Source organism: Pongo abelii, chromosome 16 (assembly GCF_028885655.2).
Source record: "Pongo abelii isolate AG06213 chromosome 16, NHGRI_mPonAbe1-v2.0_pri, whole genome shotgun sequence".
NCBI classification, from domain to species: Eukaryota; Metazoa; Chordata; class Mammalia; order Primates; family Hominidae; genus Pongo; species Pongo abelii.
This window is the reverse complement of record NC_072001.2, coordinates 53,238,950-53,257,473: the sequence shown is the minus strand read 5'-3', so window position 1 is coordinate 53,257,473 and position 18,524 is coordinate 53,238,950. Positions and strand designations below refer to the sequence as shown.

Below are 18,524 nucleotides of genomic sequence, written 5' to 3'. Positions count from 1 at the left end.
TGGCTTGGGGTACTAAAGATAAAGACCTGAGAGTGTTCAGGGAGAGAACTCTGATAGGAGATCTCTTCTCATAATTCTGGAATCCCAAAGAGCTGCACCTTCAGTGTAAGGGTAAAGCAGGAATACCCTGTCCCTCCTATCTGCTCCTGCCCTTGCCCCTGTTGCCATGATACTGCAAAGATAATAAGCTGATGTGAACCAAGACATCAAATGGAGAGAGGAAAACAATCTGATGGTGAGAATTTGGAATCACAAGGCATCCTTTATACACACTTGCAGCCTGAACTCATAAATACTTGTGTAGTCTAAAAAACTGTAAACTGAGAAATGAATTTGAAGTGATCTTTGGACTAGGGATTACTCCAGGTTCTTGGCAGAGGCAAATGAATATCTGCTCTGGAGGAACCTGCCTTCATCCCAGGCTTCATATCCACAAATGAAATTCAAAGGAAAGTGAGCAGTCAGAAATAACTAAACACATGAACACGTGCCAATTTGAACAGTAACCTGCTAAAACAAATGTCAGCAGAAGCAGACCTATAAGAACTTGAGATAAAATTTTAGTAACAGATTAGAAACAGCTAAAGAGAAAATTAGTGAACTGAAAGGTATGAAAAAAAATGATCCAGATTATATCACAGATAAAAATAGATAGAAAATGTAAAAGAGATGTTAGGAATCATGAAGGATCATGTGAGAAAGTCTAACATCTGATCATAGATCCACAAAAAGAGCAAAAATAGGGATGAAATAATTTGAAGAGGTAATTGCTGAGAATTTTCCAGAACTGATGAAAGATGGCAGCCCACAGATTTGAGTAGCCTAGCAAATCTCCAGCAGGATCAATTTAAAAACTAATCCATATCTAGATATATCATAGATGCTGTAGTATCTCAAGACAAAAAGTTTTTTTTTTTTTTGAGATGGAGTCTCACACTGTTGCCTGGGCTGGAGTGCAATGGTACAGTCTCGGCTCACTGCAACGTCCACCTCCCTGATTCAAGTGATTCTCCTGCCTCAGCTTCCCAAGTAGCTGGGATTTCAGGCACCCGCCACCAAGCCCAGCTAATTTTTTGTATTTTTAGTAGAGATGGGGTTTCAATATGTTGGCCAGGTGGTCTTGAACTCCTGACCCCGTGATCTGCCCACCTCAGCCTCCCAAAGACAAAAAGATCTTAAGAAGGATTAGTATCCGTAATACATAAGGAATTCCCATGGGTTAGCAATAAAAAGACAAGGCAATGGAAGACTGACTTGATATGGTGCTTTACCAAAGAGAAAGTTTGATCAATAAACATGAAAAGATACTCAACTACATTAAGATTGGGGCAAATGCAAAGTAAAATCATGAATTACTATTATATATCCACCAGATTAGCAAAACAGTTGAGCAGTACCAAGGCTTGGTGAGGAGATGGTGGGAACTCTCAAATATTTTTGGTGGAAGTATGGAATTGGTATAATCGTTTTGGAAGACAGTTTGGCAGCGCACAGTAAATTTGAAGATGTGCATAGTATATGATGTAGCAGTTGGGCTTCTAAGACTATTACCAAGAGAAACTTGTTCATGTGCCTGAAACATATACAAGACTACTGTATTTAGCAGCAACATTATTCATAATAACACAAAAACTGGAAACAACCTAGATGTTCTTCAGTAGATTGGTTAAATTAATTGTGGTTTACTCATTCAATGGAATATTATAGAACACAGAAAATTAGTAAGCTGTACTTAACAGTTATTAACATGGTGAATCTCATGAATACAGTATCAAGCAAAAGAAGGCAAGTCACAGAGAAATACATGCAGTATAATTCTATTTAAATAAAACTCAAAACAGGCAAAACCAAAGTATATTATTTAGGGATAAGTGATACAAAGAAAACCAAGTAATGCTTGTCACAAAATTCAAAATATTAGTTACCTCTGGAGCTGGGGGAGGGGCTTGTGATTAGGGAGTGGCATGTGGGAAGATTTTTTTTTTTTTTTTTTTGAGACAGAGTTTTGCTCTGTTGCCCAGGCTGGAGTGCAGTGGCATGATCTTGGCTCACTGAAGCCTCTGCCTCCTGGGTTCAAGTGATTCTCCTGCCTCAGGCACCGAAGTAGCTGGGATAACAGGCCCCCACCATCACACCCAGCTAATTTTTTAATTTTTGGTAGATGAGGTTTTACCATGTTGGCCAGGCTGGTCTGGAACTCCTGACCTCAGGCAATCCACCTGCCTCGGCCTCCCAAAGTGTTGGGATTATAGGCGTGAGCCACTGCACCTGGCCAGATTTTAAATTAATGGCAGTGTTTTATTTCTAGACTATGGTGTTGATTCACAGATGTTTGCCTTAAACTACATATATTGGCTGAGCACAGTGGCTTACGCTTGTAATCCCAGCACTTTGGGAGACTGAGGTGGCAGATTACTTGAGGCCAGAAGTTCAAGACCAGCATGGGCAACATAGTGAGACCCCACCTCAAACAAAAAGAAAAAAATTAGGCATGGTGGCTCAGCCTGTAGTCCTAGCTACTCTGGAGGCTGAGATGGGAGGATTGCTTAAGCCTAGGAGTTAGAGGTTACAGTGAGCTACGATCGCTCCACTGCACTCTAGCCTGGGCAACAGAGCAAGAACCTGTCTCTAAAAAAAGAATTAAAAAAAATCCCAAAAAGCTACAAAAACTACGTGGCCAGGTGTGGTGGCTCATATCCGTAATCCCAGCACTTTGGGAGGCTGAGGGAGGAGGATTGCTTGAGCTCAGGAGTTCGAAGGTACAGTGAGCTGTGATCACCCCACTGTACTCCAGCCTGAGTGACAGAGTGAGACCCTGTCTCAGAAAAAACCAAAAAACCCTGCGTAATAGTATATATATTTTGTATCAACAACCAAGAAGGGAAAGTCTCAGAAGACAAAAATAAAAAAGTAGATCCTAATGTCAAACTGAGCAAAGCTCCTGGTTGCTAAATGGGCTGTTGAGATATTTTCATTAAATATTGAAATTTAAGAGTATAGAAAAGGCTAGTTAAAGAAAAATTGACAAAGCATGGAGAAAGAAAGGATTGTTTAAGGATCTTCTTTGATCTGCTGGGATGACCTTCCCTTAAAAATGTAAGGTTTAGCTGGGTTTGTTGGTGTGTGCCTGTAGTGCCAGCTACTCTGGAGGCTGAGGTGGGCAGATTGCTTGAGCCCAGCAGTTCAAAGCTGTAGTGTGTGATAATTGTACCTGTGAATAGCCATTGCACCCCAGCCTGGGCAACACAGTGAGGCCCTGTCTCTAATTAAACAAACAACAATCGAACAAACAAACAAAAAATATATATATAGAGAGAAAGCGAGAGAGAGAGATAGGACTAAGGACCTTTATACATATATCTCACTTAATCTCTTCATAACATAGTGAACTATTTATATGTGTAAATTTCCTTAGTCCAAATATCTTAGTTCTTTGGAATATCAAGTGACGTGGTAATCACAGAGTTGTAGGGATTTTCTGTGCCTCTAAATGCATGTGATAGAACTTAATCTTCCTTCCCTCACATTTTAGTACTCCCTCTGTGTATTGTGGATGTCAATTTAATGACTAGACCACATGGAACCAATTTCAGGAGAATTGGGCTCTGTTTTGGTTTTGTCCTGATTCAACTTTGGCAAGTGCACCTAAGATCTTTCCTTTGAAAAAAATCCCTTTAAAAAGATCACTGAGATGTTTCAATACGTGAATTTTTTAAGTCCTACAAAACAGTTTTGATCCACTTAAAGTAAAAATGTACACTGTTACATTTATTTGAGATGAATTTTACAGATGAAGTTAACTTAGCAAGTTTTGTGTGACTGGTATGAGGAACACATTCTAATACACAGAAAAATTTCTCAAACTCTATCTCTGATTTCTTTTTTTTTTTTTTTTTCTTTAGACCAAAGTCTCGCTCTGTTGCCCAGGCTGGAGTGCAGTGGCGCCATCTCGGCTCACTGCAACCTCTGCCTCCTGGGTTCAAGTGATTCTCCTGCCTCAGCCTCCTGAGTAGCTGGGATTACAGGCACATGCCACCCCGCCTGGCTAATTTCTGTATTTTTAGTAGAGATGGGATTTCACCATGTTGGCCAGGGTGGTCTTGAACTCCTGACCTCAAGTGATCCGCCCGCCTTGGCTTCCCAAAGTGCTGGGATTACAGGCGTGAGCCACCACGTCTGGCCTCTTTCTTAATTTCTAATGAAATTAATTTTGTTCAGGCAGTTTATCTGATAAAAAATAAAGAAGAAAGAAAGTTTGAATTAAAGGAAATACTGGATTTTCTTCTTCATTGAGAGTGTTTGGGAATTCTTCAAGATGTCTATGAAGAGGATGTGATAAGCATGAATCTAGTCATTTCTTTTGAGTTTTGAGTTACTATGTAAACAGATAATGTAAAGTAAATCTATTTACTATATAAACAGAAGTGTGCTAACAATAATGTAAATGTGGATTTTTTTTTTTTTTTTTTTTTTGGTGGTACAGCTCGGAACTTCTCCACTTCATCTAGCAGCACAGTATGGTCATTATTCCACCACAGAGGTACTGCTGCGAGCTGGTGTGAGCAGAGATGCCAGAACCAAAGTGGACCGAACACCATTACATATGGCAGCTTCTGAGGGCCATGCCAGCATAGTAGAGGTTTTACTTAAGGTATGTGTTCTCTTTTGGCACTTTACTTTTAAAAGACTTTACAGTTTTATAAGAAGGAGAGGGAATGGTTTTATAAGAAGGTTTTAAAGACTTTTAAAAGACTATGGTTTTATAAGAAGGAGAGAGAACTAGTTATTGTTAAATGTCTACTTAGTATCTTATCTATAGTATTTCATTTTTTGTGTATATAAGCCCATTAAATGAAAATTATCTTACAGCTTTCATTTCATGAGGGACAAAACTTCGTTTAGGTATATTCTTAGTTAAGTCAACTAATTGATTTCTTGGACCTTGATCTACCTTATGGTGAGGGACTACAGCGTTTTTTCTTTTTCTTTTTTCTTTTTTTTTTTTGAGACAGAATCTCTCTCTGTCCCCCAGGCTGGAGTGCAGTGGCACAATCTCAGCTCACTGCAACCTCCACCTCCCGGGTTCAAGTGATTCTCCTGCCTCAGCCTCCCGAGTAGCTGGGACTACAGGCACCCACCACCACACCCAGCAAATTTTTGTATTTTTAATAGAGATGGGGTTTCACCTTATTGGCTAGACTGGTCTCGAACTCCTGACCTTGTGATCCGCCCGCCTTGGCCTCCCAAAGTGCTGGGATTACCCAGGCGTGAGCCACCACACCTGGCTTACAGCTTTGTCTTATAGTCCGAATGGTCATGGAAGGGAACATTAGGCTTGAATGATTAGCAAACGTATTAGCAAATAATATAAATGAGGATTTTTCTATAATCATCTAAATGCCAAAGAGTGATGTAGAGAATTTTGAACCATAGAGTAATAGGTGTTCTACTTGATCCTTCTTATCCTGGCCTCTAGATCAGCCTATCAAAAAAAAATACAATGGAAACCATAAATGCAAATCACATGTACTGTAATTCTAAATATTCCAGTAGCTACATTTAAAAAGTAATTCTAATTTTATATTTTATTTAACCCAATATATACAAAGATTATCATTTCAACATTAAATCGTATAAAAATTATTATTATTATTATTATTATTTTTCTGAGATGGAGTCTAGCTTTGTTGCCCAGGCTGGAGTGCAGTGGCACGATCTTGGCTCATACCAACCTCTGCCTCCCGGGTTCAAGCAATTCTCTTGCCTCAGTCTCCTGAGTAGCTGGGATTACAGGTGCCTGCGAACCCGCCTGGCTAATTTTTGTATTTTTCGTAGAGATGGAGTTTCACCATGTTGGTCAGGCTGGTCTCTAACTCCTGACCTCAAGTGATCTGCCAACCTCGGCCTCCCAAAGTGCTAGGATTATAGGGGTGAGCCACCATGCTTGGTCCAGTACAAAAATTATTAATGAGATGTGTTACATTCTATTTTTTTGGTATAAATCTTTCAATTTCAGTGTGTTTTTTTTTTTTTTTTTTTTTTTGATACAGAGTTTCACTCTTGTTGCCCAGGCTGGAGTGCAATGGTGTGATTTTGGCTCACCACAACCTCCGCCACCCAGGTTCAAGTGATTCTCCTGCCTCAGCCTCCTGAGTAGCTGGCATTACAGGCATGCACCACCAGGCCCGGCTAATTTTTTGTATTGTTAGTAGAGACGGGGTTGCTCCATGTTGGTCAGGCTGGTCTTGAACTCCCAACCTCAGGTGATCTGCCTGCCTTGGCCTCCCAAAGTGCTGAGATTATAGGCATGAGCCACTGTACCTGGCCTCAGTGTGTATTTATACATATAGCACATCTCTATTCTGGCTAGCAGCATTTCAAATGCTCAAAAACTACATGTGTCTGTTGGCTATGATACTGGACAATATATCTCTAGATAGCTTACTTTTAGTTCTTTATGTTGCACTGGTTTTCTTTTTATAATTTTTTATTTTTATTTTTAATTTTTCTGGGTTGCAGTGATTTTGAAAGCAAAAGATTTTTTTTGTGTGGAAATGAGGAACCAAGGGACCAGCTGCCATACAAACATTAAAGGAGCTTTTAGAGAAATGCTCATAGTTTCCTTCATTTCTTATGCCATTCTAGCTCTTTGTGCTCATAGCTGGGTGACTGAAAAAATAATTGCCTAATTTCTAAGAAATTAGAAGGAAAACAGGAAATTCAGCATGAGAGAAAAATGATTAAGTGACAAATTAAGTGGTGATTGCTGGGATGTGTGTGTGTGTATGTGTGTGTGTGTGTGTGTGTGTGTGTGTGTATATATATATTTTTTTCTTTTTCTTTTTCTTTTTTCTGAGATGGACTCTCACTCTGTCACCCAGGTTGGAGTGCAGTGGTGCAATCTTGGCTCATTGCAACCTCCACCTCCCAGGCTCGAGCAATCCTCCCAACTCAGCCTCCTGAGTAGCTGGGACCACAGGTGTGTGCTACCACACCCAGCTAATTTTTTATTTTATTTATTTATTTTTATTTTTGATATAGAGTCTCGCTCTGTTGCCCAGGCTGGAGTGCAGTGGCGTGATCTTGGCTCATTGCAACCTCTGCCTCCCGGGTTCCGGTGATTCTCCTGCCTCAGTCTCCCACATAGCTGGGATTACAGGTGTGTGCCACTGTGCCTGGCTAATTTTTGTATTTTTAGTAGAGATGGCATTTCACCATGTTGGCCAGGCTGGTCTCGAACTCCTAACCTCAAGTGATCTGCCTGCCTTGGCCTCCTAAAGTGCTGGGATTACAGGTGTGAGCCACCATGTCAGGCCCTTAATTTTTTGTATTTTTTTGTATTGTAGAGATGGAGTTTTGTCATATTGCCCAGGCTAGTTTCAAACCCCTGAGCTCAGCTGATCCAACCGCCTTGGCCTCCCAGAGTGCTGGGATTACAGGCGTGAGCCACTGCACCTGGCCTGGAACGTCTATTTAACATATACAAATAAATAATTGACTACGTTATTTGTTCTTGCTTTAAAGCACAGAACTAATAGTTTCATATCAGGAATTTTTTATGTGATATTTCATATTTTAGTAATCTCTTTGAAATATTTTTGTAGCATGGTGCTGATGTCAATGCAAAGGACATGTTAAAGATGACAGCTCTCCATTGGGCCACAGAACACAATCATCAAGAGGTGGTGGAACTTTTAATCAAATATGGTGCTGATGTACACACGCAAAGTAAATTTTGTAAAACTGCATTTGATATTTCAATAGACAATGGAAATGAAGATTTAGCAGAGATATTACAGGTAACGTTTGGCTTTTAATTTAAGAAAATAAAGAAAAAGAAGCCTTATCAGTAGAGGGATCTTTTATATTGTGCATGATTTAAACTATTGTTTGTAGCCTTTCATTTTGGACTTAGTTATTTTGGATAGGCCTTTTTCTCTTTCACTTCCTCTTTGTTTATTACTATTCATTTTCTTGATTAGAAGGCCAGTCTCTTCATTAACATTAGATAAGGTGACTACTTTCTGTTTTTTAAGTTTCTGAATTTCCCTTTAGACCTTTTTGTTTTTGTTTTTGAACCGAAGTCTTGATCTGTCGTCCAGGCTGGAGTGTAGTGGCGCGATCTTGGCTCACTGCAACCTCTGCCTCCTGGGTTCAAGCAATTCTCCTGCCTCAGCCTCTCAAATAGCTGGGACTACAGGTGCATGCTGCTACGCCCGGCTAATTTTTTGTGTTTTAAGTAGAGATGGTGTTTCATCATGTTGCCTAGGCTGGTGTCGAACTCCTGAGCTCAGGCGATCTGCCTGCCTCAGCCTCCCAAAGTGCTGGGATTACAGGCGTGAGCCACCGCGCCTGGCCCTAGACATTTTATTCTATTCTTTTTGTTGCATTTTGATACTATATGGTTTTTCCAAGTCTAGTATAAATGACTTTATAAAAATTAAAAAACATATATGTTAGCAACCATAATATCATCCCTTGAGTGAGTGATGCAGTTTGATTTGTTTCTTTTATTTTTCAGCATCCTCAAAAAGATCTGTTGTTTTTGGCTTTTGGGAAGGTTTTTCTAGTAACCAACATTACTTCTCTTATTTTCAGCCAGATGACATAATATAAATTATCTTCTTTAATTACTGCCTCTTCTTGCCTGTTTGTTCCTGATCCCAGCAGTAGAACTCTTCTTTTCTAAGACTATCTGACTCCTTTGAGCTTCCACTAGTTACTTAAAAGATGTTTTATGTTCAGGAAAATGAATTCTACCATGCCTCTTTCCATTCCTTTTACTCCTAGGAGTGCAGTTTGGGGGTTGGAGTTGAAGATGGGGAACAATTAATTGAGAAGGACATGCTTTATATTTGTGGTATTATGTATTGCCAAATGTAGAAGAAATAATTAAATTCCTATAGCTATAGGGCAGAAATATTTTTTTTTTTTTTTTTTTTGAGATGGGGGGGTCTCAGTATGTTGCCCATGCTGGTCTCCAACTCCTGGGCTCAAGCACTCCTTCTGCCTCAGCCCCCTGAATAGTTGGGATTACAGGCACCTGCCACCTCAGCCGGCTTAATGTCCAGTTGTTCTGTGTTCTGTTAAAAACCTTTTAGATACTCATTTTTCCTCTCCCAGGATTTTGCTGCTTTACCTAAGAGGGGGACTCGGGATATAAATGTATACCCATGATGTGCCCCTACACTGTCAGTGGACCTTAGACAAATATTTCCACTTGTACTATGTGATTCTTCTTAGAGAATATTCCTTTATATGTGTTTGTATTATATGGAGAATTTGTGCTATATGTTCTGGTTATAATTCTGAAAACACTGTGGTCATTTTTTCCCTAGATTGCTATGCAGAACCAAATCAACACAAACCCAGAGAGTCCTGACACTGTGACAATACATGCTGCAACACCACAGTTTATCATTGGACCTGGAGGGGTGGTGAACCTAACAGGTCTGGTATCTTCAGAAAATTCATCCAAGGCAACAGGTATTGAGATGCATATAGGATAGGCTTTGGGATTTTATGCTTTAGTAGGTATTCATCCTTGTAAGAAAGGACGGTTGGAGAACGAGGGTAAGACTCTATCAGCCACCTTGGTTTTCTTTGGTATAACTGGCAAAAAGATTTTTATGAGACAAGACAATCTGAAGAAAGGTGATATTACAAAATTTACTGCAGTATTACCTTTCAAAAGCTAATGCTATCCAAGCTTTGTTTAAAAGTCAAGGAAGATAAATAGAATATCAGAAATATGCATTGGATTAAGCTCCTTAGAAATTCAAATCTATTTTCTTTTTTCTTACAGATGAAACAGGTGTATCTGCTGTTCAGTTTGGAAACTCTTCTACATCAGTATTAGCTACATTAGCTGCCTTAGCTGAAGCATCTGCTCCATTGTCCAATTCTTCAGAAACTCCAGGTTAGAAAAACAAATCTAATGTGTACATTAAAATTGCAGATTCAGGCTGGGTGCCGTGGCTCACACCTATAATCCTAGCACTTTGGGAGGGCGAGGCGGGTGGATTGCCTGAGCTCAGGAGTTTGAGACCAGCCTGGGCAACATAGTGAAACCCTGTTTCTACTAAAAATACAAAAAATTAGCCAGGCGTGGTGGCACATGCCTATAATCCCAGCTACTCGGTAGGCTGAGGCAGGAGGATTGCTTGAACCCGGGAGGTGAAGGCTGCAGTGAGCTGAGTTTGCGCCACTGCACTCCTGCCTGGGTGACAGAGCAAGACTCTGTCTCAAAAAAAAAAAAAAAAAAAGCAGTTGCAGATTCAAATATTTACAAAGGCCAGGAAGACAATAAAAGGCTAAGGTGGGCAGAATTGAGGTTACGCCCAGCTGAAGAATGGGGCAAGGGCAGGGAGGCATCTGTGACTCAACTCTAGCTGATTATAGTCATCAGTCCAGTATTCCCAAATTCTGTTTTTTAATAGGAAGCTGTGAATCTGGATTTTAAAAGAGCATTAAATCTTGGTAACTAATTGAAAAACAAAACAAAACTTGTGTGGCTCACAGAAAAAAATGTCCCTGTCTCTAATTTGGCCCTTGATTTACTAGTTTGTGACTTTTTGTTTAAACAACTCACTTTGGCTGGGCATGGTAGCTCATACCTGTAATCCTAACACTTTGAGAGGCCGAGATAGGTGGATTGCTTGAGCCCAGAACCCTGGGCAACATGCTGAAACCCTATCTCTACCAAAAAATGTAAAAATTAGTCAGGTGTGGTGGTCCACTCCTGTGGTCCCAGCTGCTCAGGAGGCTGAGGTCAGAGGATCGCTTGAACCTGGGAGGCAGAGGTTGCCGTGAGCCAAGATCATGCCACTGCATTCCAGCCTAGGCGACAGAATGAGACCCTGCCTCAAAAAAAAAACCCAAAACCAAAAAACAAAAAATCTTGCTTTTTTCATAAATTTTAATTTTTAGCAGCTCTATTAGAGTGTTATAAAATCTTAATGACTGATAGAACTAGGAAATAGTATATAGAAACCACTGTTAAAGGGTTACCTGGCTGGGCGCGGTGGCTTACTCCTGTAAGCCCAGCACTTTGGGAGGCCGAGGCAGGTGGATCACCTGAGGTCAGGAGTTCGAGACCAGCCTGACCAATATGGAGAAACCCCGTCTCTACTAAAAATACAAAATTAGCCAGGCGTAGTGGCCCATGCTTGTAATCCCAGCTACTTGGGAGGCTGGGGCAGGAGAATGGCTTGAACCTGGGAGGTGGAGGTTGCGGTGAGCCGAGATCGCGCCATTGCACTCCAGCCTGGGCAACAAGGGCAAAACTTTATCTCAAAAAGAAATGAAAGGGCTACCTGTTGTTAAATGATGACAGACAGTATTCATGAACACTTAACCAAAATACTTCTTGATGTAATTATTATGTTGGTAAAATTTTTTTTAATTAGGAAATTTTTTAAATTCCAAGAAAATATTTTTTTGTAGCTTAAGCCATTATATTTGGTTCAGTGCTTATAAAAGAATAATTTGTCATTCATTTTTTAAATTAGTGTTTTTTCAAAATTTGATCAGTAATAACATTTCATCAAATGCTTACTCTCTCTGCTAGGCACTGTGATAAATATTTTACTTATAATCTCATGTATTCCTCACCAGAAAGCTTTAAGGTGGATATTACTGTAATATTCTTGACTTGGAGGAGTTGGGGGAATGCTACCTTTTTCTTTTCTCTTTTTTTTCTTTTCCCTTTTTTTTTTTTTTTGACATGGAGTCTCATTTTGTCACCCAGGCTGGAGTACAGTGGTACAGTTTTGGCTTACTGCAGCCTCCACCTCCCAGGTTCAAGCAGTTCTCCTGCCTCAGCCTCCCCAGTAGCTGGGATTACTGGCGTGTGCCATCACACCCAGCTATTTTTTTGTATTTTTAGTAGGGACGGGGTTTCACCATGTTGGTCAGGCTGGTCTCGAACTCCTCACCTCAGTGATCTGCCTTCCTCGGCCTCCCAAGGTGCTAGGATTACAGGCGTGAGCCACTGTGCCCAGCCTCTTTTTGAAAATAACATTTATCCATTCTCTAGCTTCTGTAGCATTATAATCTAAGTTTGAATCCAAGCCTTTATATTTGGGAGTCTTAAGATTTATATGAATCACTTTTGGCCATTAGCAGTTATATGCATCATCATACTAACATGCTGCTTTTATAACCTATGTCTGGATCTATTTAATACTTTTGTAATTGCAGAAACATAGCAAAGAAAACTGATTTCATTGGTGGTTTCTATTTGGTTAAACTTGTAAATTTCTTTTCTTTAATTAAGTAACTTATCTCTGGCCGGGTGTGGTGGCTCATGCCTATAATTCTAGTACTTTGGGAGGCCAAGGGTGGCAGATCACTTGAGTTCAGAAGTTCAAGACCAGCCTGGACAACATGGCAAAACCCTGTCTCTACAAAAAAAATTAGCTGGGCATGGTGGCAGGTGCCTGTGTTCACAGCTACTTGGGAGGCTGAGGTGGGAGGATCACTTGCGCCTTGGAAGCAGAGGTAGCAGTGAGCTGTGATCGCACCATTATACTCCAGCATGGGTGACAGAGCAAGACCTTGTCTCAAAAACAGAAAAACAAAAATGAAAACAAAACACATATATCTGAAAGTAAAATGGCTTTTCTTCTAAGTCAGCTGGAAATTTTGACATTTAGATGTGTGACTCCATGAAATGGCCACACCAATTTCTCTAACTTCTCTTACCTTTGAAAATGTTTTGGTCTAGTCTGAGAGAATTAGTAATTTCAGTTAGTTTTTATTGCATGTGACTTAAAATCTTCTATGAGCACCATAATTTTTCATTTCAATATGACATCACAGTGGAATCTTTTTTTGGAGACAGGGTCTCACTCTGTCACCCCAGGCTGGAGTGCAGTGACGTGATCTCAGCTCACTGAAGCCTCTGCCTCCCGGGTTCAAGCGATTCTCCTGCCTCAGTCTCCAAGTAGCTGGGATTACAGGCACACGCCACCACTCCCAGCCAATTTTTGTATTTTTAGTAGAGATGGGGTTTCGCCATGTTGGCCAGGCTGGCCTCGAACTTCTGATTTGTCCGCCTCAGCCTCTCAGAGTGCTGAGGTTACAGGTGTGAGCCACTGCGCCCGGCCCATAGTGGAATCTTTTTGAAGATATTTTAAAAGCTTACTTAAAAAGAAGTGTCAGGAGCGCAGGCTCACTCCTTTAATACCAGCACTTTGGGAGGCTGAGATGGGCAGGTTACGAGGTCAGGAGTTCAAGACCAGCCTGGCCAACATGTTTCTGAAACCCCGTCTCTACTAAAAACACAAAAATTAGCTGGGTGTGGTGGTGTGCCCCTGTAATCCCAGCTACTGGGGAGGCTGAGGCAGGAGAATGGCTTGAACCTGGGAGGCTCAGGTTGCAGTGAGCTGAGATTGTGCCACTGCACCCCAGCCTGGGTGACAGAGCAAGACTCCATCTCAAAAAAAAAAAAAAAGAAGTAATGGGTGGGCGCAGTGGCTCACACTTGTAATCCCAGCACTTTGGGAGGCCGAGGTGGGTGGATCACTTGAGGTCAGGAGTTCAAGACAAGCCTGGCCAACATGGTGAAACTCCATCTCTACTAAAAATACAAACATTAGCTGGATGTGGTGGCCTGTGCCTGTAATCCCAGCTACTCGGGAGGCTGAGACAGGAGAATTGCTTGAACCTCGGAGGTGGAGGTTGCAGTGAGCCAAGATTGTGCCACTGTGCTCCAGCCTGGGCAACACAGGGAGACTCTGTCTCAAAAAAAAAAAAAAAAAAGAAAAAAAGAAAAGAATTAAGTTAAAGTTTAAGTATGTTACCACCAGAGTAACAACTCAAAGCTCAATTTGCACATACTCAGGCAAAGCTAAATCTGCCACAGATTATTTCTCTGATTTCTGGCTGTCCAATTTCTTTAAAATCTATCATCAGACTCATCCTGATTCTTGAAATGTTTATATATATCTTTTCAAGGGCTTGTTAGAATCTGGAAAATACATTAGTGGGACCTCCATTTTATATATAATGAAACAGGTTTGTGGAGGTTGAATAATTTTATCAAAGGGCATATGGCTATTAAGTTAAAGAAAGGAGGATTTGCTCAAAGTCTGATTCCCAAGTTATGTGTCTGTGACCTCTATAATGTACCGTCTCTCCTGTGCAGTTTATTCAGATGATCTGTGGGCTCTTTTAGAATGTTTATAATTTGGTTTGAGATATTTGAATTACACAATATTGAATTATTTGTGTAATTTTCATTTTATCTTATTTTAAGCAAAAGCGTCGCTATTACTTTTGGGATGTATCTGTTTCTATAGCTTTTTCTAGTAATAGGTAGTCTGTTGAAATAAGTGTTCTGCTACTTTCTTGCCCTTTTTAAATGATGTTGACCAAAATATAGTGTAAGCTCCATCAGTACACTAATTGTTACTGCTCATATTCTTTTCTTTTACTAGTTAAGTGGTACAATAAACATTTTTCCTGGTTACAAAACAGCCAGAATGTAGCAGCAGATGGATTATATTTTAAATGGAAACTAGCTGGTTGGCATGGTCCTATATATAAAGAGAAGGCAATTGTGATAGTCCAGGGTACCATGCCATTTCACTCAGGAATTATGGCTTTAAATAGCACCTTCATGTCTCTTCATTTTGGAATGACTTGCAAAATGGAAATGATTTCTATTTGGAAGTCAATGGAATTGGCTTTCCATTAAAAAATGGAAATGACGTTAGTACCATTTTTGACATATACCACACATTTTAATGGTAGTCCTATGAGAACCTTACAATGTCTATTATAATATTTTCATTGAGAAACCAAATGATACTTCTGTCTTTTCTTGATGTTATAAGCAAATTTAACAGCAGGTTGTCAGTGCTTGATGATTAAAATAGCTCATTGAATTACTATTATTGTTCAGTGGAAAGAGATTACTTTTAGCTGGAGTTGGGGGTGGATGTGGTGGAGGGGAATGTGTTGAGTTGTGCCCTAAAGAATGGGTAAGATTTAGATTTTTTGGAACTCATTCCATTTTGTGTGATTTTCATTTTGAAAGTCATTCCAAAATGAATAGACAAAAAAGTGAAAGCTTTTTTTTTTTTTTTTTTTTGGGAATTGCAGGTATGTATTTTCTTATGAGGAAAACTACCACCATGTAGTACATTATTTATTAGTATACAGAAGCAATCACATTTTCCTCTCTTTCTACTAAGGCTTACAGGCCACTCTATTGGATCATGGAATCTTCCTAGAGGAAGAAACCTTTAAACTGAAAATTAAAGTAGGCATTAGTCAGGGAAAAGTTTGGGGAAGAACATTTTAGCAAGAGGGACATGTGAAGCTTTTGAGGCAGGAAAGAGCTTGACTTTTTAGGGGACCCAGAGGCCAGTGCAGCTAAACCCAGTAAGTGGAAGAGTCACTCAAGGTGGTTGAAGGTGAGATTATATAGGACTTTAAAGATGATCACTTTGGCAGGTTTAGAAGAATGCTTTGAAAGGGATTTTTGTTTGGAGTCTAATGCAGTCAACCAGGGAAGAGTTATCATAATGATAGCATGAATGAAGATTTGACAGAGACAATAAGTGAATAGATTCGAGGGTTATTTGGGATATAGAATTAGAAGCTGTGATTGGTTAAGATGTAGGCCTTACATCTGTAGTGTAGTTATCTGGCCCTTTAAAAATATTTTTTTATACGTCTCTTATTTTGTAGCTCTAGCCTCTAGTCCTATAGCAACTTTCCTTTGCTTAGCTTTATTCTTCCTTGTGGTACAATTGTATAATACCTTGATTAAATACACATCAGTGATCACCCTTCTTTTTTGTCTTTAGAGCAACTTCTGGTAATTACTAATAAAGTGGTTTTTCCAAAGGTGTAATGCATCTGGTGGCTTTAAAAGTTCCCTCTTTTCTTATGTGTCAAAACAGGGTTTAAAAAAAGAAAAACAATAAAAATAAAAAAGTTCCTTCTTTTTCTCCCTAAAAGTGAAATTTGAACCAGGTCTGTTTTGTACATTGTTTTTTGGTCTATATCAAAAATGGGGTAATACAACTCAATTGGCTTTAAGGGATACGTACTGGGCCTCATGAGGTTGTTTTGTTTTGTTTTTGCTTTTTTGTTTTTAATTTCAGGTTAAACTGTCACCATAATACCTTCAAAAAGTTTATTTTTTTCTTCAATGAATATAGTTTCTATTTTATTTTATTTATTTATTTTTGAGATGGAGTCTCGCTCTGTTGCCCAGGCTGGAGTGCAGTGGCGTGATCTCGGCTCACTGCAAGCTCCGCCTCCTCCCAGGTTCACGCCATTCTCCTGCCTCAGCCTCCCAAGTAGCTGGGACTACAGGCACGTGCCACCATGCCCAGCTAATTTTTGTATTTTTAGTAGAGACGGGGTTTCACCATCTTGGCCAGGATGGTCTCGATCTCTTGATCTCGTGATCCACCTGCCTCGGCCTCCCGAAGTGCTGAGATTACAGACATAAGCACTGCGCCCAGCCCATAGTTTCTATTTTATTATTTAAATGTTTCTATGTAGAATTTTCAGTCTTTTAGGACATTTCAAAGACAGTTTTCTTCCCTTATTTCATTTGTATGGCATCTGAATTCAGAATTCTTATTGAACAAGAGATCTCGGATGTCTTCAAAGGTGCTGCAGATTATCTAGGTTTTCTTTAAATATTACAACTTGACTTTTGAATTAGATCAATGAATATTTATGTTATAGTTATTTTTTATCCAGGGAGCTTTATGTTTTGGAATATAAATCTATTTTTTAAAATCAATAATCTTTTAAGAGTTTTTAGGCTTTCTCTTTTATTCTTACGTGTTTCAACATTTTACTGTTAGATTGTTCTTAAGGCTTCTGGGGGGCACTTTGTCTTATGTAATTGGTTTCCTTTTAATTTTTTCTTAAATATCTTACCATAGCACAACTTAAAAAGAAACCTTTTTAGATGAAAGGCAAGAACTCTATTATTTTAATAACACTCATTGCAAATAGTGCAAAGATGAAAGTTCTTGAATTGTGCCTTGTGTGTGATCTTAGAAATTTCTTACATATGATTATGCTTTAAAATATTTACTATCTATAGTTAGCATTCGATTCAAGTGAACATTTCTTTTTCATATGGATAGTTTTTTGAAAAAAATCAAAGCAATACTTGATGTGTTTGAAAATCCTAGTAGTAGTTCTGTTGAATATATTACTATTTTATGTCCTACATTTCATTTTGTAATTATCTTCCTGAAATTTTCTTAAGTGCATGGTGATAAAACCTAATTATAGTTTAAGGTAAACAAAAATTACAAGAGCGCTCAAAACAAAGGTTGTTTGCATTTTGAGTGTTCTGTGGTTTGTATTGTGATCCTTGATTACTAAGTAACACAGTAACAGAGTTGAAGCCAGGCCTGTTGAATACATCTTGAAAACTAGTTTCCTAGTATTTTTCCTGCCTTAAAAAAAAAGCAGTTCCTATATTTATGGCCTTTCTGTCTTAGTAAAGCCGGTGATCACTGATATCCATGATGCCCTACTGTGAGTTGATAGAAACTCAGCATGTTTCAGAGCAACTGTGTATATGGATGGTAGCTTGATTTTAGTAGAGAGTGGTTTTATTTAATTACACTTTTTGTAAAATTACACTTTTTGTAATTATACTTTTGTAATGTGTAAATAACACATTAAAAACCATGCCATTTAGAAATAATTTTTAATGTCATTCCTCTTTTTGAACTAGTTATAATTAATTTTTTTATATGTAGACAGTTTTCAAACCCACAGAAAAATTGGAGAATGAACCTGTATAACTTTCACCTGTATTCACCAACTGTTAACATCTTGGCATGCCCATATGTTCTCTGACACATGTGTGCATGTACACACATACACACATATATACACTTTTATTTTGATAAGTTATATGAAAGTAGGCTGGAGACATCATGATACTTCACCTTTACTTTGGCATGTATCTCTCAAGAATAAGGATGGCCTTCTACATATCCACAGCTCCATTTTATTTTCTAAAAACATCAACATTAATTTAAAAAAAAATCTGACATATGGTCCGTTTTCAAGTTGTCCTCCAAGTGTCGTGTATAGTCAGATTTAGTTCAGACATTTCCAGGAAGAACACCAGTGAATTTTTGTAACCTCCCAGTGCATCACGTAAGGAGACTCATAATATCAGCCCATCCTGATAATGACCACTTGGTAGAATGATGACTGCCGGGTCTTTTCAGGCAGATTTTCCCCTTTGCAACTAATAGTAATCTTCGGTGGGATACTTTGAGAACATTTGAATATCCTGTCTCCCCACAAGATTTTACCAATGCTTTTAGCACCCACTACCGATCCTTGCTTGAATCAATTATTACATTAGGAGTTACAATGATTTATCTTAACTTGTCATTTTTTAAATGTTAACTGGATGTCTTTCTATCAGAAAGATCTTTCCCATTTCCTCCTTTCTCTCCTTTTTATGAGGTATTATTATAGATAGTTTTTTTTTTTCTTTTTTCTTTTTTTTTTTTGAG

The 18,524-nt window shown here is 39.1% G+C and overlaps 1 protein-coding gene across 9 annotated transcripts in view; it reads left to right on the top strand.

Moving 5' to 3' along the window:
* The window catches only part of GABPB1 (GA binding protein transcription factor subunit beta 1), a 79,759-nt gene that overhangs the window by 46,544 nt on the left and 14,691 nt on the right, over positions 1 to 18,524 (top strand). For 5 of the 9 annotated variants that reach the window (XM_002825441.6, XM_009249824.3, XM_054531459.2 and 2 more), the window contains 4 exons: positions 4,484 to 4,651; positions 7,605 to 7,799; positions 9,339 to 9,486; positions 9,806 to 9,919. In XM_002825441.6, the coding sequence (XP_002825487.2) occupies positions 4,484 to 4,651; positions 7,605 to 7,799; positions 9,339 to 9,486; positions 9,806 to 9,919 (625 nt within the window). The remainder of the gene's footprint in view (positions 1 to 4,483; positions 4,652 to 7,604; positions 7,800 to 9,338; positions 9,487 to 9,805; positions 9,920 to 18,524) is intronic. The other 4 variants (XM_002825442.6, XM_054531461.1, XM_063716154.1 and 1 more) reach the window with 1 other exon arrangement.